The 27455-nt window shown below is 35.8% G+C and overlaps 4 protein-coding genes and 1 non-coding gene across 6 annotated transcripts; 2 read left to right on the top strand and 3 right to left on the bottom strand.

The window, feature by feature from the left end:
* Nucleotides 1-1954: 1954 nt before the first annotated feature.
* On the top strand, nt 1955-10891 carry LOC135804293 (uncharacterized). Its single transcript, XM_065318118.1, has 8 exons — nt 1955-2125; nt 2181-2369; nt 2441-2611; nt 2678-2911; nt 7851-8042; nt 8111-8272; nt 9385-9612; nt 10468-10891. The coding sequence occupies exons 1-8, from the start codon at nt 2063-2065 to the stop codon at nt 10537-10539; spliced, it is 1311 nt and encodes a 436-aa protein (XP_065174190.1). The 5' UTR covers nt 1955-2062; the 3' UTR covers nt 10540-10891.
* Nucleotides 10892-10942: 51 nt separating this feature from the next.
* Nucleotides 10943-11014, bottom strand: TRNAC-GCA (transfer RNA cysteine (anticodon GCA)). The gene has a single exon. It is a non-coding gene; the product is annotated as a tRNA-Cys (tRNA).
* An 88-nt stretch (nt 11015-11102) lies between these two features.
* LOC135804304 (uncharacterized) lies at nt 11103-12868 on the top strand. The gene is made up of 3 exons (XM_065318134.1): nt 11103-11690; nt 11866-12115; nt 12179-12868. The coding sequence occupies exons 1-3, from the start codon at nt 11419-11421 to the stop codon at nt 12770-12772; spliced, it is 1116 nt and encodes a 371-aa protein (XP_065174206.1). The 5' UTR covers nt 11103-11418; the 3' UTR covers nt 12773-12868.
* Nucleotides 12869-12925: 57 nt separating this feature from the next.
* Ntf-2 (nuclear transport factor-2) lies at nt 12926-14217 on the bottom strand. Of its 2 annotated transcripts, XM_065318137.1 has the most exons (5): nt 13956-14217; nt 13817-13888; nt 13665-13763; nt 13372-13484; nt 12926-13199 (listed from the first exon to the last, which is right to left on the bottom strand). In XM_065318137.1, coding segments are annotated over exons 1-5 (393 nt in total). In that variant the 5' UTR covers nt 14064-14217; the 3' UTR covers nt 12926-13198. The 2 variants fall into 2 exon arrangements, with proteins under 2 accessions (XP_065174209.1, XP_065174208.1); XM_065318136.1 differs by lacking the exon at nt 13372-13484 and having other exon boundaries at nt 13956-14207.
* A 12060-nt stretch (nt 14218-26277) lies between these two features.
* Nucleotides 26278-26957, bottom strand: LOC135803723 (uncharacterized). Its single transcript, XM_065317407.1, has 4 exons — nt 26780-26957; nt 26595-26723; nt 26345-26528; nt 26278-26285 (listed from the first exon to the last, which is right to left on the bottom strand). The coding sequence occupies exons 1-4, from the start codon at nt 26924-26926 to the stop codon at nt 26278-26280; spliced, it is 468 nt and encodes a 155-aa protein (XP_065173479.1). The 5' UTR covers nt 26927-26957.
* Between the last annotated feature and the right edge of the window lie 498 nt (nt 26958-27455).

Genomic DNA, 27455 nt, shown 5'->3' with positions numbered 1-27455 from the left:
AACACATGACATATTCAACATATAACATTTTTGACATTTTTGACACATCACAAATGACATTTGACGTTTCTATTAACCTAAAATACTCAAAAGCTTTGTATCGACAAAGAAAGTCATAAAATATTCATGGTAAATTCACCCTAACGTGCGAATTACTGTTTTACATCACGAGCTAAAAATATCGAGCATTACTCATCGTCTAAGGCATAAAACAATGCATAAAACTTCAGATTTATTTACTACTACGAATACGCCACCTTGTGGATGTTTTTTTCATCTTCTGTTTTTCTGTAAATTATATCTTATTATGAATCTAGATCAGGACATATTTTTTGTAGTATTGATGTACTCGTATTCGTATTGATGAACGTGAGAAAGATGTGCTTAACAAACAAGTGTAATGACTGTAATAATACATGCTAATAACCATTTAGGAATCGATCCAATTTCACATATTAATTATAGAAATAACAAATTGTTCTTTTGTTGGTTTATTCTGTGTTTGGCTACATTCTTAATCGATGAACACGGATAGTTTAATATATAAGGTTGGAGGTTAAATTTTCAAGAGTAGATTGGGATTTAATCGCTTGTAAATTAATTACTGGAGAAATTATTATAAATGTTTTGATTGTAGGTTATAAAGTAGGTTTTTGTTTGTTTATATTTAAAATTTTATTAAAATCGGATGAAAATTACATGAATTATAAATAAAAAAATAAACAATTACAGTTTAAGGTAATTTTTTTTCTTTTTATGATATTTTTATTAAATTTTCAAGTTTTTTATATTTTTGTTTTTGTAAAATATTCAAAATTAAATATATTTTATTATTTTACGACAAAATATTCAGAAATGTGTTTAAATCTGGAAGAATTCTGCAATCAAAGTGAAAAATAAGTTTGTGTCGTGTTTTATTTGTTATTTTCTAAAGTAGCATTGATTTAAACGCTTGTAAATCAAATATTACAAAAAATATTTAAAAAATTTTAACGGAATATTATAAAACATGTTCTTGTTTATATATATTTTAAGTTTTATCCAAATCAAATATAAATTACAAAAGTTATTAACAAAAAACTAAACAATTTCATTTTTCCAAAAATTTTTTTGTTTTTGTTAATATTATTAACAATTTTTATGATATTTAATATTTTTATTTATATAAACTATTCAGAATTAAACATATTTTCTTATTTTACAACAAAACACCGAAAGTTCCCTTTAAATCTAGAAAATTTCTGCACTCAAAGTGAAAAATTACACTCTTTCCCATTTTCCACTCATTTCATTTGTTATTCTTTTGTTATTTACCTTATGTGCAAGTATTACACGTTTTTTAGTCCTTTCAGTTGATTACTGATTCATTTCTGTTCCATTTTTTGTTTCACCCGTCGTTAAACTACTCGGAAATCTAGCGCAATGCAAAAATGAAAAAATAAAAACGCCGTCGAAGGCGAATTTTATTGAGCTCTCCGGTCTGACCGTGGACGAATATAATTATTCCCGCATCACGCGATCGCCGCTTGTACTAGGAAAACAAAATACAACCAAACGTGGGGAAAATCAAAGAATAGTCTACAGCCACAAAGGATAATGACATTTACATTTACACTGTCACTCGCCCACTGCGAACATTCAACCCGCTTATTAACATTCCCCAAATATATTCATAGAAATACTCGAGAATAAAAAAAGAATTGTCGCCTTCACAAAAGAAAATTTAAAAAATAAAAATTTTATAAAACAAAAAATTTTAACATTTCTCCACGTTTCATAACTTTTTAAGACATTTTAACAAAAATTTCAAAAACGACAATACCAATGATCATTGTATGTTGCCATAGTAACCCAGGTAACAAACATGTGCTTGTTGGGTTGCGTTGCGCGAAATGTTTTGCGCAATCGATGGAAACTCTCTGAGAAAACTCTGAGGGAAAGTCAAGCGAAAGAAAATCGAGCGGTCAGTTAACGCTCAACACTCGGACAGACAACAAGTCAAACTTAAACTCTTCACAAATCTTCAATAAAACTAACAACAATTAAAGTGAAATTAACCATCATGAAGGGTTGCACCCCAAACATGGTTAAATACTTATTATTTATTTTTAATTTAGTTTTTGCCGTGAGTATATTTACGATATTTTTATCAACAAAAAAGTTTAAATAAATTTTTATAGATCTCTGGCATTGGTTTAGTTGTGGCTGGGTCAATTGTCCTGGCAGATGTCGCTGAATACTCGCATTTCATGGAAAGTCGAATAATAGCGCCACCTATTGTCTTGATAGTCGCAGGCGCGATCATTTTCATCGTCGCGTTCCTCGGTTGTTACGGAGCCATCCGAGAGAATTACTACCTTCTCATTGCTGTGAGTTTGGTTGCCTATAGTAAACTCACCAGTGTCAAACTAACTTTCACTTCACACTTTATACTCGACAGTTTGCTGTGTTTTTATTAATCATCTTCATCGTTGAATTGGCGGTGGGTATCGCCGCAGCTGTCTACAAAAGTGACTTTCAAATGATTCTCAAGGACTCTCTACGTTCATCAATGGGGAAATATCACGAGAGTAAAACTGATCGTCTTGCATGGGATAAGATACAAACCAAAGTAAGTACTGCCATCTATATTCATTTATTTTTATTATACTAGCATTACAGTTGTCTATTATTGTAGTTGGAGTGTTGCGGAGTGGAGGCACCGACAGACTGGCCTGAAAAACGTCGTCCGTACACATGTTGCCATGCAATCCGTGATAATGTCGATCCGCCGGAAGATTTCCACTGCCAGAGTGCGTCGGCTGGTGATGAGATACTCTACTCCGATGGGTGCTTCGACAAGCTGCAGATGAAAGCCGACAGCAACGCGAAAATACTGATTGGCGTCGGTTTGGGCATCGCATTCTTACAGGTAACCTAAAAATCATCTGCATGTATTACCATACCGCATGAGTAAACACACTTGTGTTAACGTAGGCAACCAATATTGCACCCTAGGGAAATTATACTCACTAACGCTTCGTCACGCAGTAGAACTAGAGGGTGTGAATCGCACTTTAGTTAATATAACACACGCAGAATTAAAAAAGGTTATTAATGACTCTATGGTAATTTTGTTTTTAGTTGGTTGGAATAATACTCGCATGCTGGCTGGCGTCAGTCATCAAAAATCGCAGCGAATAATATTGCTAGAACATTACATAACCTAACATAACCTATATCGTAGTAAAGTATCCATTATATCGATAGTTATATTAACATATTAACATATAAACATATAAACATGAAAATTATATTGAATGTTACGAATTACTGGGAAAAAATTTATCAAATGTTGTAATAATTTTAAAAAACTCATTAGGATATGAAAAGTAATTAGTTTAATTAATTAATTAATGTAAACGCATACAATATACACAACACTATTATAAAAATTAATTAAAATCGCTTTCTATGATGAATTCGCTTTTATTATCGTGAACATTTTCACGGTTTTCACGTTGATTGAATGTTTTTTGTTTGAATTTATTCATCGTTCATAATTCATTGGAATTCCGGGCAACTTGAACGGAAATAACGATTTATTTAATCGGTATTTTGTGTTTCATAGGAAAATATGAACTTGTTATGTGTTATTATACGTTTATTTATAGTGTAGCTTTTTTTATTGATGCTTGATTTAAAAATACACCCTGTATAACGGAGAAATATGGAAATATATAGGGAAAATACCGGTATTTTTTAAATTATCAATACCGGTATTTTTTTTAAATTTCAAATTCCTATAGTTTTCTGTACTATATAAAAAAACCGGTATTTTGAATAAAAAATACCGGTATTTTGAATTTAAAAAAAAATACCGGTATACCGAAATACCGGTATTGAACTCAAATTTTTTTAAAATATTTTAGTATAGATATCGGTATACCGGTATTGCAAAATATTATAATTTGAAAAAATACCGGTTAACCGATTTTAATACCGGTATTTCACCTATCTTTGAAGTTATATATTAATTTCCTCGTTATAACGTCACAGTTCCCTTGTCTAGGCTTCACTTTTAAATTTTTTCCTCAATTTCCTTTGGACACGTTGTATATTTTCGTAATTTCATGTTTATATCATGTTTATGACGAGTATTTGTGTGTGTACATCAATCTAAAAGCAGTGTGAAGTGAATAAAAGAGTGATAATGCTGAAAATAGTGCTAAGCGTGGTTATGGGTGGTTGTGAAGGGTTGAAAATACGAAAAACACGATGGATAGATAATATAAGGTTGCGCATATTGCGCGCATTGATAGAAGAGGGTTCACGCGGACTTTGTCCTACTTCGCCGGCAATTCATCAGCCCTTTTGTGAACGGGGTAGTAAAATGTCTAATGTGTGCTATGTTTGTATCATCCACTTCCGGTCGCTATTGGATTTTAAGAAGTGATGTCCTCATTTTCAAAAATAAAAAAATCATTCAAATGAAAAGAAAAAAATATTTTGACACTTGACATTTGACATCAAATCAAAATTTTTGACATTTTATTTAATTTCATTTAAAATTTTTGTAAACTAAAATCATTTTCATTATAAAATCATTTTCCAAAAAAGAAAATTTAGAAAAAACATGTCTAACACTGAAAAACATCATTGTTTCGCTGAAGATGCCCCGCCTACCGCCCTCAGTGACCACGAACGAATCACACACATGATTTGTCTACGCCCCATTTACGTGTATGGTACATTTATAGCAGTCCCGCCCACTTTTTTTAAACTAGGGCGGGCTGATACTCAATTTAATCCTAATGAAACCCAAATACAAGAAAATCCAACCAAACAAAACTCACAGGATGAAATCCACTCTGACAGTGAACAAAATAACAAAATGGCGGATGATAAACCACCTTATAAAAAATTAGCAGGTCACTGGATGTTCACCATGGACGGGAGAAGTTGCACAGATCCTGGTTTTTCCAGTTATTCAAACCGCCATTAATTAATTACTCATAATTAATTAATAATCATTTAATAAAAAAATTGATATTTTTGAACCTATCACGTAAAAATGTCGAAATATTAAATATTGTACTTGTACACCCATTTCTGCCGCCGTTTCTGCATATCCTCAAACCTGGAAGTATCCTCCGAGGGCGTGGCAGGTGGCAGAGGCGTGGCTTGCATCGAGGCGGAGCGTTCCAACCTATTCCTCTTCTCTTCCAATGGAAATAACGGAGTAACGGGGCGTAGATGCGTCACATCCGCCAGGCTATGCGTGCTGAACATCGTATACGAGGGGCGTGTCTCCTCCACGCGGAAATATTCTTTTTCCGTGGTTTGGGCGTCCATTAAACGCTGCCAGGAGAAAAAGCGGCCATTTTGCACTGGTTGTATACGCGGCATTTCACTCATTTCGGGGTCTTGGAATTCGTGGATGTTCGAACGGCTTTGTGCACGGTTCCATATTGACGCCATCTTGAAATAAGTAAAAGTGGGCGGAGCGTAAATGCAAGAAATTTTTTATTTTGAGGAATATTATCGCGGGAATACTTTTAAATTTTAAGGATGCGAAAATTGTTGAATGTGGTTTGACAGGTTACTAATTTTGACAGTTGATAAAATTTTTATTCATTAATCATGTCATTTTAATTATTTTTTCGGAAAAAATTCATAAAATCATAAATAAAATATAAAAACATTAAATTCTAGTAAATAAATATGGCGGAGTGTAATGTTGAGGGTCAAGATGGCGTCGTGCAAGATGGCGCCGATTGTCTGCCATTTTGTTTCCAACCTCAATTGATCTACGGTACTTGCATTGCTTTACCGCCGATTTTCTGTATGATTGATTGTGATAGACATAAATCTACTAAAATACGCCAACCGGAAAACATGGCCGACGATGATGAAGAAGATGAAGATGTTGAAAATGATAAACGAAATGAAAATAAATTGAAACAAAATGGTTTTCATGATTTTTTCGTCCAAATGACTCAAGAAATCAATGAAAAACCAAAACCGGAAGAAAGGGATAAAAGATGTCCGCTAAAACAAGGTTCTTTCTCATTTCCGGCGAAGAATGCCATGTATCATCCACGACAGACGCTGGAAAACACCGTTTTGGAGCTGTATAAGAAGAAATCATATCCGTATGATTATTCCAAAATGAAAAAATGTTAAAAATTAAAAATTTGATAAAAATAATAATAATTAATAAATAATCAGGGGTAATATTAATTTATTATATTTTTTTATATGTTTTCTCTTTATTTTTATATGTGTGGAATTGTTTTGTTTTGTGATAGAGTAGAACTGTTGTTATGACGACAATTTGTGGTCTTTTGTGTTGTTAGTGTGGCGGGGGTTGGAGTTGTGGTCGTTTAAGGGTAGTTTAGGGGTGAAACTTTGTCTGGCGCGCAATTCACGTCGCGACTTCCGGCTGACGCTGACCCACACGCAATTTATTATTCGGGTTTAAAAATTTATTAATTGACAATTGTATTTGTGGTTATTTTATTGTGGAAACAGATAACAGCGTCAAAATGCAGTCGTGTGGAATGAGTTTTGTGAAATATCTGCTTTTTGCCTTCAATATTATATTCTGTGTAAGTAAAATTCATCGTTGGTGTTTGTTTTATGTGTAATTTAATAATGGCTGAACCGGTTTTTATAATTTTTGAGGTTTTTTATTTGTTTTTATAGGAAATTTGATTTTTTTGTGTATAAATTTAGTTTTTATCATTTTTTATTATTATTTGGTAAGTGATTATAAATGTTGTGCAATATTAGACTGTAGATGTGAATATAAGTGCAATACCGGTATTTTGGTATCGGTATTGAATCGGTATACCGGTGTTTTAATTATTCGAAAAATTTAGTTTTTTTCGATATTTTTTCATTTTTGTCGAAAGTTTTTCTTGAAAAACCGGTATTTTTTTAAATCAAAATATTGGTAAATTTATTAAATAGATCAAATAGAAAAATACCGGTATTTGAAAATAAAAATACCGGTATATCGATATTAATACCGGTATTTTACATTTTACATCTCTAACTACAACAAATTTTAGCAAAATTCAATTGTTTTTAATGGCGGCTGTCCTAACCTGACATTTCACACTAAAAATTGTCAAAATTCAATCCTTTACTAAATTTTCTGTGACAAATAGCTCCAATTTCATCAATTATCATATTTTCTATTAATATCTTATTATACGTATCTTGAAACAAAGAAAAATAAGATGGCGGCCTTTAACCCAGGCAAAAATGGCTACACTTGTGAGCCTGGCCTTTTTATAAAAGCACCAACCATCTGGACCTATCCGCCGAGGTGTTATCCTGAACACGTGACCCTGGATGGACGTTATGCCTGTGACGCTCCCGATACCGGTTTTATCCACAACTGCAGCCATTTAAGATACTTCGTTTGTGATCCGTACACGCCTAGAGCCACCTGCTTCTAATACTTAACCCAATTCTACTTGAATACCAACATAACCTAACAATATAATAAAATTTATTTAATTTGGTTTGTTTTTTGTGTTTTTTGAGGTATTTTCAGAAATAACCGGTATTTTTTAATTGTTTTCGGTGGAATTTTTCTATATGCTCCTAATACATAACCTATTTTAATCTAAATACTAATATAACCTCAAAATTGATTAAAATATTGAATTTTTTAGTTTTTGTAAGTTTTTTTGTGTTATTTTCATAGATAACCGGTATTTTTTTATTTTTTTAAGTAAAATTAACCTGCATGCTTCTAATACATAACCTAACTGAACCTAAACCCAAACCTAACCTAAAAATAACCAAAAAAACAATAATTTTCCTTCTTTTTCTATGTTTTTTGCACATTTTCACAGATAACCGGTATTCTTCTGATTGCTTTTGGTGGAATTGTCCTTCATGCGTCCATGAGCGCCATCGAGATCACCGACAATGACGTCCGATACGTCCCGTCTATTATCCTGATTGTCGCCGGCATTGTCATCTTCGTGATTGCTTTTTTGGGCTGTTTTGGTGCTATCCGGGAATCGTATGGGATGTTAATGACGGTAAACAAAAACTTTTTCAATATAAAAACAAATTTTTACTAAAAAAGCAAAAAAAAAAAAAAAAACAGTTCGCCGTTTTCTTGCTAATCATCTTCATCGTCGAGCTGGCGATCGGCATCGCAGTCGCCGTCAACAAGGATCAATTGAATCAGGAATCATTTCGGGAACATTTCAACAGGAATCTCAACAGTGAGACGGACAGAGCCAAATTGGACTCGATTCAAACCTTGGTGAGCAATCGTCATATTTAACCTTCAACTGAAAGTGGTCAAAATCAATACAAAAAATTCACCAGCTATAACAAGTTGAAGGTTAAAGGTTAAAAATATGATCATAATCTTCAAACACGTTCAAACTCAACATGAACCTTATAAAATCGTAATATATGCAACCACATATACAGAACCGTATTAGTAAAACATAAATTTTACCACTTTAAATGTCACTACATGTCAAAAACTTCATTAAATACAATTTTGTTATATGCAACCATATATACCGCACTTGCTTCGCTCGCGAATATCTAATTCAGCTTAAATTACAAAAAAAATAGAGGGCGTTAGGGTAATATATCAGGAATACTTGAATTGCTTTCTGAGCTATTAAAATGGCGGAAAAAACCATAAAACTTGATTTTTAGTTTAAAATTGTAAATTTCACAAATATTTCTTCAAATTTCTACAATTATTTGTTTTAAAATCTATTTCTAAGCTATTATAAGCTGCAAATTGAGTTGCATAACTTAAAATTATAGACTATAGCTTTAACCCTTGGCTTCGCTCGCGAATATCTAAAATAATGAAGTTGCTTCCGTACGCGTCTGTAGTCACAGAAGAAGTAACAATGAAGTAGAATGGCTGGAAGTTTAAAATGGCTGAAAGTATAGTCTATGGAAGTATAGTGTACAGTCTCCATAGTGTAGTCAATTGGATTTGATGTTGACGTAGCTGTCGGTAATACAGTGTGATAATACAGTGTGATGGTACTATAGTACTTAGGTTTGAGCTTCATTGCTGGAATGCTAGATGGCGTTAAAGTAGTCAAATAGCCAGATGCAGAGGTATTATTGGCTAAACTATTTCTTTATTTTATTTCAAAAATAATTATTTTTATTAAATAAAAAGTAGCCTATAACCATTCGGGGACCACTAAGAATATGTGTAGAAATTTTCATGATGATCTGTTAAGTAGTTTTTGCGTGAAAGTGTAACAAACATCAGAACATTCGCATTTATAATATTAGTAGGGATTATAAAAGTGCTAATAGTTAAAATTAACCACTGTAGATGTCGCCACTTGTCTAAACATGTTTATTACTTAAATATCATTGGTTATAATTTAGTTACAATGTTGTGGTGTCGATGGCTACTCCGATTGGGGCGGTAACCACCCAAAAAGTTGCTGCACCAACGTCCAGCAAGGCACTGGCGGGCAAGACGCACGCTGCACCAGTCTAGACAGCAGTATGACTTATGTCTACTCCACCGGCTGCTTCGAGGCGACCAAAATGAACTTCGAGAAGGGAAAGAAGATTCTAATGGGTATTGGCATCGGTCTGGCGTTCGTCGAAGTAAGTTACACATACAATTCATAGAATAACATGGCTGACTCATTATCGAACATAACCACTGTATATCACCCAACATACAAACAATATTAACGATTATCCGCGCTTGTTTGGAAAATCGTGTCTGTTGACTGCCGCGTGTCAATTAATCAATGCCCAACGGGCGTGGAATGGACGCGTGTGGGATGTTTTTCAAGCGTTGACCGCCGTTTGTTTACATTGTATCCAGTTATCGTGTGTATTGTATTGCCCTCGTTATTTTTTAGGTTAGTGTAGTTGCAGGCGGCCATTTTGTGTCGTTTTTACTTGTGACACTATAATTCCAGTGCATTCCACGCCTAGAAAAATAGAAATAATGATAATCGAAAGTAGTTTCACGCGTGACATGCGATTCAGACATTATAGACACGTAAAGTTGCCTACTCTACATAACCTATAAAATTTAATTAAATTTTCATTTTCATGCGGTTTTAGTAAAAATATTCTGGAATGTATTGTGATGTCTATTTCTGGGTAATTCTTGGAGGTTTTTCTGTTTGTTTTGTTGTTTATTTCGACGACTTGTTAGTACATTATTGATTGGCGTTTATTTTGTGCACGGACATGACATGCAGCTTAGTGGAATAGATTTTATCGGGCAACTAGAACAGTGTTTACGCTAATGACACTTTAAACAGCGTTTTCATCGGAATAAATCGAATAAATTTGATAGGTAAACTTCGAAACGTTATAACTCAGCCATTTTGAATCAGAAAATTTCAAGGAAGACATCATTAGGAAGATAATTTCATTGAGAATCTTTATAAATTTAAATTTTTATTTTCGTTGTAAACTTGTTGTTAAATTTGTTTTTTGTAGATTGTTGGAATTGTCTTGGCTTGCTGGTTGGCTGCAGTGATTAAACGTGAGAAAGACGACCCAAAGGACTAGGATACACCGAAAAACACCGGAGATAATCAAAATGGCGGGTCTAAAGGAGAACTAGCATTGCTTTTTGTAAAGTTTTGTTGTTTAAATGCTCGTTAATATTAAAAGCGTAATTTTTTAAGTGTTTTACACCTAAACAACACTAATATGTAAATATTTACACTGTTTTCTTAATATTATTAACTAAAAACTTCATATATAGTCATTAGGTAAATAGGAATCTGCACAAAGTGATAAATAAGTTGCCTATCATACATTCATAAAATATTTGTGGTAATTAATACGATTTTCTTAAGTATTTTGATGTCTACATGTGTAAAACTAATAAATATCAATAAAAATGTGTGAATATTGTGTTATATGTTGTTTATTTATGTGAAAAAACAATAAAAATAATTTAAAAATTAGGGGACACCCGGGTTTGAACCGGGGACCTCTCGATCTGCAGTCGAATGCTCTACCACTGAGCTATATCCCCGATGTCAACACGTTTAAAATTTAAGCTTATAACTAAAAGCCTTCACGTTGAAATTTATCAATAATCCAACCATGTGTTTCTCATTTCTCCGTGTGCGTGAGTGTCGACTGTCGAATCTTCCGCAAACAAAAATAAACAGCGCCTTGACGCGACACACACTCCCAATCTCACGTCGGCATTGTTATCAAGTGCGATAATTTCCACACACATCGTCCGACGAAATTTGCAATCGTTTGCTATCGACTGCGGTCGACGTGTGCGCGCGACGAAAACAGAAAAACAAAAGTTGTTTATGTAACAAAGTCAACGCATAACCTCGAAACATCCGACGCAGTGCGATGGTGTTGCGATTGATTGCGCTGCAGAGAAAGCAATAATTATCAATAAAAACACGTGTGGCCAGTATGCGGGAGTTGCTGTGGCTGTTGTGCTTCGAATGTGTGCTGAGCGGCACACGAACATCGACGCTGTGGCGGCTGAGCGCCGACCAGACGAAAATCATCAATGCACAAGTGAATTCACACGGTGAAGATGCATTGGCGATGCAGATGGGTAATAAAAGAGAGTATGATCCAGTCAGTGATACGGTATTCGGTATCATTGCGTCTACAGTTCATTTCGAGGGTGATGTTTGGTTGAAGAGACACATTGAGGATTGCTGTTCGGATTGCACATTGTGAGTAAATAAATAAATAAATATTTATCTTGTATTTTAGTATATTTTTATTTATATTTATTAAATTTTATTTTTTTGATGACTTTAGTATTTTGTAAGTATTTGTTTATTTTGTGTATACTGGGTTGCCTATGTGTTACACATGTCAAATGTCATTTTGAATTTTCTTCTTCAGTAATATAAGCGGAACGTCAATGAGGAACCGAAACAGTTTCACGATGGAAGCCGAAGTTGAATTGGACTGCGGTAAATCTGTCAACTTCACATATTATGACAATCTAGTCGGTATATCTAATCGTCATCGCCACCCGAAGATCTCCGAACATCAAGCCGGGTTGATTTTCAGCAAGTACAAAAAACTCAACATGAAAGGCGATTTTGACCTTGATGCACTCGAGAAAAAGCTTAAAAAAGCCAAACGAGAGGTAAATTACATTCATAAACACATAATATTTGTTTGAAAATAACTTATATTGAAATATTTTTAGTCTTACAAGAAAGCAAAGTCTGTAAATCTGTATAATCAGATAGGCAACTATTGGCACTACAAGGGTGACACACAACGCTCGATCGAGTGCTTCCGTCGTGCGCTTTCGGTATCGCCGCACGCAGCCGACGTGCTCCTTAACCTGGCGCGCGTGCTCTTCACGCTGCAGTACTTAGACGACGCCATTTTCCTCACGCGGCGTTCCCTCGAGGTGCAACCGACTGACAAAGCCGCCTGGCAGCATTATTTCACGCTCGGTGAGATCTTCAAAACGTACGGCCATTACCAAGATGCGGCGGCACATCTTCGACACACGCTCGAGTTGAAGCCGGATCTGGAGTTGGCTGTAGCGGCGCTGAAAGAAATGGAAGCACTACCAGCGGACGCTGTGCACTTCTACACGCTGGTAATTATAATGTGTCTCGTCGTTATTGTACTCATGGTGATTGTCACCAATGTGGAGCCGTTGGGTGCGCCGACAGATGGCGGTGGTAGTCATGAGGGGCAAAAAGTACAACGCCATTTTAACAAAGCCATGGCGATGAAAACCCTGCGCGGTTTCGGTCTGAAAAATGGCCGACAGCGTGGGAAATGATTATTGAGAGTAAGCGTCGACGAGGTTTAATTTATTTCAGACTACTAGTTAATAAAAGAAACTGCCATTTTGTTTTCGTTGTCTAAAACTCAAAAATGGCGACTTTTCTTTTACCACCACACCACATCTGTAAAATACTAGTACGCATGCGTATAATGTAAAAGTTAACTCTTTATTTTAGATTATGAATATGATTACACCGAAGTAATTGTGAGGCTGCGTGTAAGGTGTGTGTGTGTATAAGCAGAAACAACTTATTCATAGAAGTGAGTGTAGCAATTGTTTCGTTCTTTTGTTGTTTGCTATTTGTTAATTAGGCGGAGTTGTGAATGCCCAGCCGGAAGATGTCGTGCTGTACGAAGAACGAGTTGCCCAACGGCTTCAGGACGAACACTTGCGAATAAGCGTGCGGTGGATCTTCATCTGCCTAAAAATACAACCGGAATTAGTTAGATATTCGGTAGGAGTAGCAAATGCCAAGCAACGGCAAGCAAATAGGGTTATTTAATGGTAGGCAACTTGTTATGCAAGCGAAACAAGTCATGCGTGGTCAGAGAATTAAAGAAAACGTTGGTTTAGTTCGTGTGCGTGATACGTACTAAATCGAATCGTGTAGGACGAGGCGAAACGTGTCGTGTTGCACGAAAAAACTGCCTGCAATCGGGCTGAGCACGAACGTTTGCACGTACGCGTGAGGTATGTCTTCGTCCGTCTGAACAACGAACATCAATCAGTATTTTGTGAGCAACTAGATTGGAATTCAAGGTAGGCAACTTTAAATGCGAGAATGACTAATAATTGAAAATTGAATCGAACTGGCTGGTAATTATCAATTTTTCACGTCCATTTCGAAAGATTTTTGGAGAATTTTAAGTTAAAATTAGTTGTTTACCTGCAATCGGCCTAAAACATTGATTAAAACGCCGCCGTCGTACATGGGCTGAGAGTCCACAGCAGTGATTATCCTATTTATTTTTTGAAATGACAATGACTGAAAAGAAATTGTTGTAGATTTTGTTTTTTAAAGGTTTTTGTGATACTTACAGTTAGTTTTTCCATAATTTTAACTGACCCTTGGACTTGCGTGCCTTCAAAAGTCATAAATGAACTTTCTACCTATAAATGTCCAGGAATTAGTGTTTAATAAGTTGATTTAGTTGTGAATTGTTGATGTTTTGCTTACATTGTACATGTTCACTAGATTAACCCGTTGCGTTGGGTCGTCAAACATAGAATAGTATGCCTGCACGAAGTTTTTGCCGATGGCCTCATACTGCGGATTCAACGTCATGTTGTCTGTGCTTGAATGAGCGAACTGGGTGTGTGCGGCCAGAAGCTAGAGGTGGTTGAGATGAATGCCTTCGCCAGGGCACGTTGGACGTGGTGCTCGAGGAGCTGTGGAGTCGCACAAGGCGCACAGCAGTGAGTAAAAATATTCTAACCTGGAAATTGCTCAAATACCCACCAAATGCAAATGCGGTAAGTGCGGTGTTGATAAATTGCGTGATGTTTTACAGGTTTTCAGTTGATTTTGTGAATTGGGTGTTTTTGATACTGTATGCTAGATGGCACATTGTGTTGTACATAGGCAACTTTATTTACAGTTTGAAGTTTGTCTTTGTGCTGCGTGATGTCGCTGCGCGCCTTCGGCGCGATGTAATTCCAAGCGGTTATTTCTTGCGATTAGTTTGGCGTCGGCCGTTGGTGAGTGCAGTTGCGTTGCTCGTGGCTGTTTATTTTTCGTGCGTTTTTAGTTTCGTTTGTTACGTTGTATCCTGTCAACCCAGGTTCATGCCGATGTGTTTCCGTACTGCCTTTTGGCTGATTTAAAGGTAAGTTTCTATTTAAATTATTATTTTCGGCGGTGTATTCACGTAGCATTTGCATTGCTTGAATTGTTTACGGTATTGTTATTGTATTCGGTTATCAGTCTTTCCTTATCGCGAGTCACGTTAGATTGTAGGTAACTTACGTGTGGCTGCAGCGTTCACAGCACGCGTTTGCTTTTAATTTTATTAGCTTATTTATTTTAACTTTATAGCTTTCCAGTTTTCCATATATGCATTTCACAAATACAATTTCATCAAATTTAACTGAATAGAGAATTTTGGAAATTCGAAACACCCGGTGAAAATTCGGCTATATCTCCTGAACCTATTGAATTTTCCGTAGATTAAGACCCTGCGATTCGTTCCTTTCCATCTCTTTTAGTTTACGATCTATTCGCAATTGAATAAAATGCGTATTGTTCTTCTATTTTCTACATTTGCATTATATTCGGTCATCAATCGACGTGTTACATGCATCTGCTGTGTTTTGTGAATGATTAATAGTGCGTTTAGAAATATTGTGATTTGATAGGCATTATTAAATTGCTTATGACTGGCATTTTCATAAAAGAACAAAGTTGTTACATATTTGATAAAATGTGTTTTAAATTTAAACCTGCCATTACTAGATAGTCGGTTAGATGGCAGTACGATGCACGTTTTCGCGTTAAATATTGTTTGTCGGTGGTAGTGAGTGCACATCGTGTCCGTGTGCGATCACGCGATTTCGCGCACGAGATAAGTTTGTTTACCTGCAGGTATCGAATCTTTATTTCGTGGAATCAAAACACACCGTGGCTGTTTGTTATGTTAGCATCGTAAATATTCTTCAATTCTTTAATGAATATAACTAACAATTTTATATTAATTCTAATAGTTTAGTATAAAAATCATCAAGAATGCAAAACATTTTTATTATCAGCAGATCACTTAAGCAGATATCACTTATATATTTTATGTAAAATCTGGCACTCTGTCAGCAGAAGAAATCAGAATTACACAAATCGAATTATAATTTTTAATTACTTTTAATAATCTACATTTCGAAACTCCTGTATCATTCATAGATGGCCCTAGCATGACTCAAAAATCATAAAATAGATTTGTATTGTTTATTTCTATATTTATCGGCAAGCGAGAGCATTCGACACGAGAATTGTGTTTGTTTTGAACACAATTCACACTTTCTTATCGCATTGCCGTGTGTCGTCGTTGCCATCCCCTCACGCCGCATGTTGCTGCATCATATTTTACAAAGTATAGATGTTTATTTTTCTCTGCTGTTTGAATATAATATTACATTAATATAATGTTTTCTTTTCTTATTTATAGTATTTGCCGTGCCTTAGAGTCCGATGTGATCTGCATTGGTAAGTTTATGATTCGATTATATTATTATATTGCATATAAGCAATAGTGTACTCGTTGCGCTAGGAATTGTACTTTGTTAATATTATAACACGCGAACGCGGTCTCAAACTAAGTTCGGATTAACTTTCCCAGATGCGGAATTTAATTCTTTATTTCCCTGTATCGAAATTTATTGCGAGAAAATTCAATAACGCGAGTTATAATGATATTTGTGTGTATACGCATATACGCAATAATACTCGTAGCGCTAGGAATTGTACTTTCTTAATATTATAACACGCGAACGCGGTCTCAAACTAAGTTCGGATTAACTTTCCCAGATGCGGAATTTAATTCTTTATTTCCCTGTATCGAAATTTATTGCGAGAAAATTCAATAACGCGAGTTATAATGATATTTGTGTGTATACGTATATTGACAATTTTTTCTTAAGGATGAAAATTTCATCTCTTAGATTTCCGTTTTAACTAGTCCGCAGATTAAAACCCCGTGATCAGATCTTAATTATCTCTTTTAGTTTACGAGATATTCGCGATTGAAGAAAATCATCAAAAATTGCAAAATGTCATTTTTAGCACTTTCAGTCGCGTTTTTGACCTTTTACTGCTGGAAATATAATTAATTTATGTTTTTATCTGATAGAGAAATTTCCAATCTTTCATAATCAGCGATTCGTTGGTTGCTAGCGCTTTTAGTTTAAGAGATATTAATTATCAAAAATCGTCGAAAAAGTATCAAGCACCCCCTTGGCAATTTTTTTAACTTATAGAAAATAGTCCGTAGATTAAGATGCTGCGATCAGATCTTAATTATCTCTTTTAGTTTACGAGATATTCGCGATTGAAGAAAATCATCAAAAATTGCAAAATGTCACTTTTTAGGACTTTCAATCGCATTTTTCGACCTTTTGCTGTTGGTTATATAATTATTTTATATTTTTATCTGATAGAGAATTTTCCAATCTTTCATAATCAACAATTCGTTGGTAGCTATCTCTTTTAGTTTAAGAGATATGAATTTTTGAAAATCGTCGAAAAAAAGTATCAAGCACCCCCCCTTGGCAATTTTTTTCTTAAGAGTGAAAATTTTATCTCTCAGATTTCTGTTTTAACTATCCTATCTTATAGAAAATAGTCCGTAGATTAAGATGCTGCGATCAGATCTTAATTATCTCTTTTAGTTTACGAGATATTCGCGATTGAAGAAAATCATCAAAAATTGCAAAATGTCACTTTTTAGGACTTTCAATCGCATTTTTCGACCTTTTGCTGTTGAAATATAATTATTTTATATTTTTATCTGATAGAGAATTTTCCAATCTTTCATAATCAACAATTCGTTGGTAGCTATCTCTTTTAGTTTAAGAGATATGAATTTTTGAAAATCGTCGAAAAAAAGTATCAAGCACCCCCCCTTGGCAATTTTTTTCTTAAGAGTGAAAATTTTATCTTGTGATTTCGTTTTAACTATCCTATCTTATAGAAAATAGTCCGTAGATTAAGATGCTTGTGATTCAGATCTTAATTATCTCTTTTAGTTTATTGAGAGATATTCGCGATTAAAGAAAATCATCAAAAATTGCAAAATGTCACTTTTAGGACTTTCAACGCATTTTTCTTCGACCTTTTGCTGTTGAAAATATAAATTGCTCGGTATTTTTATCTGATAGAGAATTTTCCAATCTTCATAATCACCTGCCGGTAGCTATCTCTTTTAGCTCTAAGAGATATGAATTTTGAAAATCGTCGAAAAAAGTATCAAGTAACTCTAAATTCTAAGAGTGAAAATTTTATCTCTCAGATTTCGTTTTAACTATTCTCGAGACGATACAAGGATCAGATCTTAATTATCTCTTTTAGTTTACGAGATATTCGCCAGATTGAAGAAAATCATCAAAAATTGCAAATGTCACTTTTAGACTTACCCCGTATTTCCTTGGAATTCTTTCTGTCTTTATATATAATTTTCCAAACTTTCAGCGTAATCTTCGATCGGCTGGTCGCCAGCGCTAGTTTAAAGATATGTCCTAAATTTTGCCCATTTTTCGAAATCGGGAATCACTTCTACCGTTACTCCCTTACGGTGCCCTGAACACGAGTCACTTTTTACCGCTAGCCTAGTACGGTGTGCCCTGAATGGGAATCACTTTACTACAACCCTTTTTAAATTATTTTTTCCTTTATTGTACTTTCAATTTAACTTGTTTAATCTTTGAAACACGCGGTGGAATTTGTTCAGTATCGCAGGCACCGTTCAAAAGGATAGCTTTTATCTCTGTCAAATTGCGTCAAAATTCGTAGTTTTTAGTATAACACGCGAACGAGGCGTCACAATGTTCGACACTTTTTCCAGATGCAGAATTTAAGTCTGTATCTCACTGTATTTAAATTCTAATGTGCGAATCACTGTATCGCGAGTAAAAGTGATAGGTTGTGTGTATCCGCATATACGCAATAGGTACTGCAGCGGTAGGAATTGTAATTTCTTAATATTATAACAACACGCGAACGCGGTCTTAAATCCGGTTTGGATTGATTCTCCCAGATGCAGAATTTAATTCTTAATCTCCTGTATGGAAATATAGTGCGAGCAGTAAATTCCGTAACGTGAGTTATAGATAGGTGTATACGCATATACGCACAATACCGTAGCGCTAGAAATTCTAAAATTTTCTTAATATAACACGCGAACGCGGTCTAAACTAGGTTTGATTAATCACCAGAAGCAGAATTTAACTCTTAATTCCCCTGCATTGGAATGGCCGCGAGAAAATTCCGTAACGCGAGTTATAGTGATAGTTGTGTGTATCCGCATATGCGCAAATAATACCTTGCAGCTAGAATTGTAAATTTCTTAATATTATAACACGCGAACGCGTCTTAAACTAGGTTTGATTAATTAAATTGTAGTTGGTGAATTTAATTCTTAACCCTATGAAATATAGTGCGAGAAAATCTGGTAACGTGAGCTATAAAGCGATAGGTGTGTATACGCATATACCAAATAATACTCGCAAAGCGGCTAGAAATTGTACTTTCTTAATATTATAAATATCGCGAACGTGGTCTTAAACTAGGGTTCGGATTACCTCCAGAAGCAGAATTCTAATTCCACCTCCCCTGTATCATACCTCTATTAAGTAGAAAAGACCCCGTGTAACGCGAGTTATAGCGATAGGGGTTGTGTGCTACGTATACGCACAATACCTGTAGCGCCAGGGAATTGTAATTTTCTTAATATTATAACATTTACGAACGCGGTCTTAAACTAGGCTTGATTAATTCTACCAGAAGCAGAATTTAATTCTTTAATTCCCTGTATGAAATATAGTGCGAGAAAATTCCGTAACGTGAGTTATAAAGGATAGGTGCGTGGCGCTTATATTATACGCACAATACCTCGTAGCGCCAGGGAATTGTACTTTCTTAATATTATAACACAAGCAGAACGCGGTCTTAAACTAGGTTCGGATTAATTTCCAGAAGCAGAATCTCTAATTTTAATCTCCCCTGTATTGAATTTATTATGATAAAATTCGCAACGCGAGCTTAAGGATAGTTGTGTGTATACGCATATACGCACAATACCGCAGCGCCAGGAATTGTACTTTCTTAATATTATAAATATCATGAACGCGGTCTTAAATCTAGGGTTTGATTAATTCCCAGAAGCAGAATTTAATCTTAATCTCCCTGTATTGGAATTTATTGCGACAAAATCGGCAACGCTTATTATAGCGATAGCTGTGTGTATACGCATATACGCAATAATACCGTAGCGCCAGGGAAATTGTAATTTCTTAATATTATAACACGCGAACGCGGCCCTAAACTGGGTTTGGATTGATTCTCCCAGATGCTAAATCTCCAATCTCCTTAACGTGAATCGTAATTTCTTAATATTATAACACGCTTAACGCGCGTAGTCTCTCAAACTCTGGCTTCCGGGACTGACTTTCCCAAGAAGCAGAATTTAATTCTTGAATCTCCCCGTATGGGAAATATAGTGCCAGAAAAATTCCGTAAATGCGAGCTGGTAGTGATAGTTGTGTGTATACGCATATGCGCACAATACCGTAGCGCCAGGAATTGTACTTTCTTAACATTATAACACGCGAACGCGGTTCAAACTAGGTTTGATTTAATTCTCCCAGAAGCAGAATTTAACTTTAATCTCCCGTATTGGAATGCCATTGCGAGAAATTCCGTACGGTTATAGTGATAGTTGTGCGTATGCATATACGCATTATACCTGTAGCGCTTGTGAATTGTACTTTCTTAATATTATAACACGCGAACGCGGTCTTAAACTTGGTTTGACTACGGCATCCACCAATCTCCGGCTGGAAAATATATAGTGCCAGACCCGTAACGCGATATAGATAGTTGTGTGTATACGCATATGCGCAATGTAATACCTGGAAGGCTAGGAATCTGTACTTTCTTAACATATAACACGCGAACGCGGTCTTAAATCAGTTTGATTTACCTCCCCAGAAGCACTTTAACTCTAATCTCCTGTATTGAATTTATTGCGAGAAAATTCCGCAACGCGAAAGAGAAGGATAGTTGTGTATACGCATATACGCAAATAACACCGCAGCGCCAGGAATTGTACTTTCTTAATATTGCGAAACGCGGCCCTAAACTTGGTTTGGATTGATTCCGCAGCGAATTTAATTCCTTAATCTCCTGTATGGAAATATAGTGCCAGAAAATCTGCGTAACGCGAGCAGAAAGTGATAGCTGTGCAGAAGTACGCATATGCGCAATAATACCAGCGCTAGGAATTGTACTTTCTTAATATTATAACACGCGAACGCGGTCTTAAACTAGGTTTTGGATTAATTCTCCCAGCTGGGTATTTTTAACCTTAACTTCCCCTGTGTTGGAATTTATTGCGAGAAAGTAACCTGTAACGCGAGTTAGTATGATACGGTGCGTGTATACGGCTATACGCAATAATACCGTAGCGCTAGAATTGTACTTTCTTAACAACATTATAACACGCGAACGCGGCCTTAAACTCTGGTTTGGATTGATTCTTCCTCAGAAGCAGAATTTAATTCTTAATTCCTCTGTATTGAATTTATTGCGAGAGAAAACGATAGTTGTGTGTATACGCATATACGCAATACTCGCAGCGCTAGGAATTGTAATTTTCTTAATATTATAACACGCGAACGTGGTCTCTTGGTTTGGTTTGATTCTCCAGCTAGAACTACCCTTAATCTCCTGTATGGAAGCCATAGTGCGAGTAGTACTCCGCACCTGAGTTATAAAGTTAGATAGTTGTGGTATACGCATATACGCACAATACTCTGTAGCGCTAGGAATTGTACTTTCTTAATATTATGTAAACACGCGAACGCGGTCTTAAAACCTAGGCTGGACACCTCCAGAAGCAGAATTTAATTCTTAATTCCCTGCTGGAATTTACGGTGAAAAACGCACGCAAGTTGTATAGCTATACGTATACGCATATACGCAATACTGCAAAGGAATTGTACTTCTTAATATTATGGAACACGCGAACGCGGGTTCAAACTTGTCGGATTGACTTCCCAGCTAAGAATTTAATTCCACCCCATTGAATTATTGCGAGAAAATTCCAAAAACGAGTTATAGCTATGGGGAGAAGTGGAGATATTTGCCACACCGTAGCGCTAGGAATTGTACTTTCTTAATATTATAACAGCGTGGTCTTAAATCCAGGGTTCGGATTAGTCCTCCCAGCAGAACTTAATTCTTTAATCTCCCTGTATTGAATTTATTGCGAGAAAATTGCGTAACGCGAGCTGGCAGCGATAGTTGTGCGTATGCCACGCACAATACCGTAGCGTTGAATTGTACTTTCTTAATATTATAACACGCGAACGCGGTCTTAAACTTGGTTTGACTGATTCTCTCTGGTGAAGCAGAATTTAATTTTAATCTCCTGTATGTAAAATATAGTGCGAGAAAATTCCTGTACTGAGTTATAGCGATAGTTGTGTGTATACGCATATACGCACAATACCGTAGCGCTAGAATGCAATTTTCTTACAATATTATAACACGCGAACGCGGAGTCTTAAACTAGCTTGATTACCTTCCCGCCAGAATTCTTAATTTAATCTCCCGCCAATTTATTGGTGAGAAAATTCCGTAACGCGAGTTATAGCCGATAGCCAGTGTATACGCATATACGCAAATACCGCAGCGCCAGGAATTACCTTTCTTACATTATAAATGAACGCGGCTCAAAACTTGGTTTGATTGATTCTCCCAGAAGCAGAATTTAATTCTTAATCTCCCTGTATTGGAATTTATTGCGAGAAAATCTGCAACGCGAGTTATAGCGATAGTTGTGTGTATACGCACGCAAATACCACCGCAGCTAGGAATCATTGTAATTTCTAATATTATAACACGCGAACGCGGTCTTAAACTAGGTTCTGGATTGAATTCTCCAGCCAGAATTTAATCTTAATCTCCTGTACGGAACGGTCATATGTTGCGTACCGCGAGTTATAGCGATAGTTGTGTGTACGCGCTACGCAATAATACTCGTAGCGCTAGGAACTGTACTTTCTTACATATAACACGCGAACGCGGTCTTAAACTTGGTTTGATTGATTCTCCAGAAGCAGAATTTAATTTAATCTCCTTGTGTATGGAAATATAGTGCGAGAAAAAATTCCCGTAACTCGGAGTTATAGCGATAGCTGTGCGTATACGCATAGTACTACCGCGCGCCAGTAAAACGGCACTTCAATATTATAACACGCGAACGCGCGGTCTTAAACTAATAGGTTTTGGATTAATTTGCAGCTTTAAATCTTAATTCTAACCTCCTGCATTAAATTTATTGTGAGAAAAGCCCTTCTGCAACGCGAGTTATATAGCGATAGTTGTGTATACGCATATACGCAATACCGTAGCGCCAGGGAATTGTACTTTCTTAATAGCTATAACACGCGAACGCGGCCTTAAACTTGGTTTGGATTGATTCTCCAGAAGCAGAATTTAATTTTAATCTCCCTGTGTATTGAATCTCCATTATGTGAGAAAATTCCGGTAACGCTGTTATAGCGATAGTTGTGTGTATACGCACATACGCACAATACCGTAGCGCTTAGGAATTGTACTTTCAATATTATAACATCACGCGAACGCGGTCTTAAACTCAGGTTCGGGATTTTCACCTCCAGAAGCAGAATTTAATTTTAATCTCCCCAGTAAAATAAATTTATTGCGAGAAATTGGTGTAACGCGAGTTATAATGATAGTTGTGTATACGCATATACGCAATAGTAGTACTTCGTAGTTTCTGTTAGTATAACGCGCGAAACTGGGAATGCTGAAATTAACAACCGATGTAATGAATTATTATTATATTTTTATTTACTTCCAGCGTAATTTCCAAAAATGTACATTTCTAAATCATACGCAACGGGGGTTTGTGTATAAACAAGTTTTTATATATCGCTATAAACGTGCAATGCGCCTCTCATGCCAGAACGTTCGGACCGCTTGGGCCCGTTCTTACCTGCACGTGTGGCTCGGCATCATTCTTCATTCATTCCGATTACATTACATACTTTATTATTGATTAAAAATGAGCATTCCTTAATCAAAATCTAATGACAACAGACATGTAGAGATTGTTTTGCTAAGAATGATTTTACATGCGTAAAATGATTGATTATAAAACTGGTGTTTCCATGTGCGTGTCGGGCTGATTGTTTTTGATGTTAAGAATTGGTTTAGAAATTTGTATCCTATTCGTAATTTTTAAGTAAGTGTAATTAACGACTGTCCTTGGCAGTATATTCCGGGAAAATTGTGTGTGTTAAAATAGTACAGGTTCATTATCCCTCAAACAAATTTAAATAAGTAAGTACTCATAGTGCGAGTTCTCACACACGTGTTGCTTTTTGTTTCAGTACTTTCTAAGATTACCTGATGCCCTGGTGTGTAAGTTTGTAAACGTTATTACATTATACTTTCATATTTATCTAAAATGCAAGGCTTACGTGAATACCGTAACAACACAAAATTGGATGCGCCGTCGGATGCGACTCTGATTCACCCGTAGAGGCAATACGTCATCGGTTTAATAACGTGAAATTTTCCTTTTGTTGCATTTTATTTTTATTTCATAAATCTGCCGCCTAACGTATTTTCGTAGTTTGCTAAGTAAATTAATTATTGAGAGTAATATATTTGTAAATGCAGCAATTTGCTTCTTGTCTCTACTTTACCTGCGTTCTATACTCTTATCGCCCTAAATGCTTCTCTTACCTAAACTTTGTATTTTATTTTAAACAGAATTTCCTGTTTGTATCAATTCTGTATGTTTGTTTTTCTTGATTCTATTATAAGTTTTCTAAATTTGTATTCCCTGACTATTTTCTTTTTTGTACAATTTGATTTTCTTTTCTTTTGTGATGTAGTAATTTCCTTTTTGTAGCACCTTGTATATTTGTTTTTCTTGTTGTCCGTGAAAATTTAGCTTTATTGCTGTTTTGTGGCTTTTCTTCTTGCACTTTACCCTATATGTAACACCTTGTATATTTGTTCCCATTACTTTCACTCAATGTAGAAAATGGTCTACTTCCTAATTTCTTTATCCCTTATGGCGCAGTAATCCTGCTTGGGTATAAGTGGGTAGCAGTAAATGCAGGTCAAGTCCTGTTTCTAATATATGAATGAGTATTTGTTGACTTGTAAAATATAAACTTGTATTCTATTGTTAATAAAGAAATAGCAAAAATATATTGACTTCTTTGGATTTTGTGTACCCTTCTATCATTTCAGGAACAGGTCTCTAAGAGAAGTTCCTCTCAAGTGCATGATCCTCAATTACAAAAATTGTTAAGGCATCCTGTGTGATTTGTGTGCTCCTTCTTCAGCTTCAGCTACAGGTCGTTGTAAGAATATTTTTTAAGTGTCACCCTCTTGAGGCGACTTAAACTTAGAGCCAAGACCTTATAAGGTATCGTCCCCAGGCGAGTTCCTCTCTAAAGTATCCCACCTCATAAAAATTGTTGATATGCCCGATAATCGGGATTTAGCGCAGAGACATCGTAGCTGTAGGTTGGGCCGTGGGAGCAATGGAGCATCTATGTAAATAAAGTGCAAAATGAAACATAAATCAAAACCATGTTTATTCTTGTAATTATTGCGTCCGCATTGTTTAATCAATGCCCCCTGGTTGCCTCTTAGTATCAGCATGCCGCCGAATCACTAGCAGATGAACTATTACGTCAAAGCAATGTCCACCACCTTCAATACGCGCGACGTTCAGAGAGTTAGGGCAACATATATTATACCCCTATAGGTGCCTATGGATCATCCGAACTAAGTACAAGAATGCGATATTCTTAAGCCCCGCCCCCTTACCACAACATTGTAGTTGAGCCGTCGCTGTTATTTTGCATTCAACTGTGCATCTGATTGTCCTGCGTTACCAAAGACCGCCCGACAGGCAGCATTGATGGACGCACAGATGATCCATAACCTTGTTATTACCGTGCGCATAAACCAACCGAATTCAGCATTACACTGTTGCCATAAACCATGACCTAGAAGATTGGTCCTTGTTGGTGCTGTTGAGGAACCCAGGTAAGTGATGGGCAAACACCCGAAGTACACGCGCTGGAAAGCAGGAAACGAATTTATCCAGATTGCGGTTCCTCACAGTTGGTCAAGGTTGACATTGAGAGGTCACGGTGCTGATGCACTTTGGACCACAGCCACAAACAAAATGAAACGCAGGAAGAACGCGGCGCGGTCCGTCCAAAAGGTTCCTCCTGGACTTGAGATGATCGCACACCCTGGATATACAAAGTGTTTGTAAAGGATAAATTTGTCAAAAGAAAACCCCAAACCTAATATATCAATTGATGTAGACGGTCTTTGTCCGTTGAGGTACATAAGTCGCAAGTGGTTTGATTGCGCTTCCAGGATGATATTTTGCTACATTTGTGGGTTGACTCTTTCGAATGTAAGTATGCCTACCGCACTCTATATCAGCGTATACCACCAAATATTACAATCATATTCAATTTCTTAGTTTAACTTACGATATATCGTGCAGAAAGTAATGGTCCACTGGTTGCATGGCTAATTGCGGTGACCATATTCGCAAATCTGTTTGGTAAACATTGAAAGTAGATGCAGAGTATGAACAAACCCATCAAGACACAAGTTTTTCTACTTTTACTGCGGTAGTATCTAGAAGTGCGTAACCAATTGTAAAACTGGCGGATGTCTTCGATTGCTTGACGACTTGAATGTGTTGCAAAAGGTTTCTTTGTACTTAAGTCACTATAATAATAATAGAAAATAATTGCCATAATGAAAAGCTGGTTTTAAATGTGTTTTACCTGTGGGAATACTTTCTCCGTAGAATCTGGTGTTCTTAGGTAAACATGGCGCCGCCGTTCTCACGCGCCATCTCGAAAAGTTTTGTCCGGAACTAAGGGAACCAACACCGATTGTCCATTCACCACCAACGTAAACGAAAATAGGACCATTAGGTTTAGCAAATTGTGTATTGTAGATAAATCTCTGTAAAATTAAATATTTGAGGTTATAAATACATACAATGTGGTTTATCTGCTATTATTTATATACCTGTCTGTATGTACCAGAGTTTGCGTTAAAATTATCAATTTTTGAGACTACATACGACCATTGTTCTTGAGAATTACGCATTACGGGAAATGTTGGTGGCCTATCAATAATTCCCCTTACGGGAATCATCTATAAACATACAAAGTGTTTATAAAAACAATTAAAAAATTGCGGTTATGTTTTACAGTGCGGTTTTCATATTCAGAAGAATTTTCATCTTCGGAAGCGTTGTTGTCGTATTCAGGAGAAGTTTCATCTTGAGAACTATCTTCTGGGTGGATGATGCCACCAAAACAAAATGGCACCAGTAACAAAATGGCGTACAACTTCATTTTGGTTAACAGTAAACCAAAAACTGTTCAAATCCATATTTGAGTAAACTATTTATACTAGTTGCAACAAATCAAATTCAGGTGTTATCAGTTATCAGTACCGACGTGTGGCATAACATGTCATGACAACATACTTGAAGTAATTAACAAATTTGTCTTCGTTGTTCAATACTTCATTCATGGTTATAAATTTATAATATTTATTTCTACGTGTTTGCATTTGGCAATAAAATAATACAGATTGAAGAAAACAATGGAAATAAAGAATTAATTATAGAAAAACATGCAATTAATTTAAAATAAACAATAAAAAAATGAACAAATTGTTGGCAAAACAAGTTGATTATTATTTTAAAATATGTTAGATACCAATGTCGAATAATAAGAATGAAACATGCCGCGATAAAGAAAATTTATGCAAGTAATTTTCAAATAGTAATCTATGTATGATGGCAATCGTAAGCTCCGCCTCCTTATGGAGATTAACATTGGTAACTACAAAAATTTGAATATTTCACAAACAAATTAC

This window comes from Atheta coriaria, unplaced genomic scaffold (assembly GCF_025399875.1).
Source record: "Atheta coriaria isolate IRGN ID8LTWV9N9 unplaced genomic scaffold, Caltech_Dcor_3.1 hic_scaffold_3_pilon, whole genome shotgun sequence".
NCBI lineage: Eukaryota > Metazoa > Arthropoda > Insecta > Coleoptera > Staphylinidae > Dalotia > Dalotia coriaria.
Note: the sequence above shows the minus strand (reverse complement) of the source record. Positions and strands in the feature narration are given on the sequence as shown.

Excerpts from the sequence above, each read along its gene's own strand:
- Ntf-2 (XM_065318137.1), bottom strand. The coding sequence starts at position 14,063 with ATGACGTTGAATCCGCAGTATGAGGCCATCGGCAAAAACTTCGTGCAG. Across the intron at positions 13,889-13,955 it reads ATCTAGTGAACATGTACAAT|GTAGAAAGTTCATTTATGAC; the intron begins GTAAGCAAAACA and ends GGACATTTATAG. Across the intron at positions 13,485-13,664 it reads ATGTTTTAGGCCGATTGCAG|ACGGACGAAGACATACCTCA; the intron begins GTAAACAACTAA and ends TTCGTTGTTCAG.
- LOC135803723 (XM_065317407.1), bottom strand. The coding sequence starts at position 26,926 with ATGAAGTTGTACGCCATTTTGTTACTGGTGCCATTTTGTTTTGGTGGC. Across the intron at positions 26,724-26,779 it reads CTGAATATGAAAACCGCACT|ATGATTCCCGTAAGGGGAAT; the intron begins GTAAAACATAAC and ends GTATGTTTATAG. Across the intron at positions 26,529-26,594 it reads ACTCTGGTACATACAGACAG|AGATTTATCTACAATACACA; the intron begins GTATATAAATAA and ends TTAATTTTACAG.
- LOC135804304 (XM_065318134.1), top strand. The coding sequence starts at position 11,419 with ATGCGGGAGTTGCTGTGGCTGTTGTGCTTCGAATGTGTGCTGAGCGGC. Across the intron at positions 11,691-11,865 it reads TGCTGTTCGGATTGCACATT|TAATATAAGCGGAACGTCAA; the intron begins GTGAGTAAATAA and ends TTTCTTCTTCAG. Across the intron at positions 12,116-12,178 it reads TTAAAAAAGCCAAACGAGAG|TCTTACAAGAAAGCAAAGTC; the intron begins GTAAATTACATT and ends AAATATTTTTAG.
- LOC135804293 (XM_065318118.1), top strand. The coding sequence starts at position 2,063 with ATGAAGGGTTGCACCCCAAACATGGTTAAATACTTATTATTTATTTTT. Across the intron at positions 2,126-2,180 it reads TTTTTAATTTAGTTTTTGCC|ATCTCTGGCATTGGTTTAGT; the intron begins GTGAGTATATTT and ends AAATTTTTATAG. Across the intron at positions 2,912-7,850 it reads TGGGCATCGCATTCTTACAG|ATAACCGGTATTCTTCTGAT; the intron begins GTAACCTAAAAA and ends ACATTTTCACAG.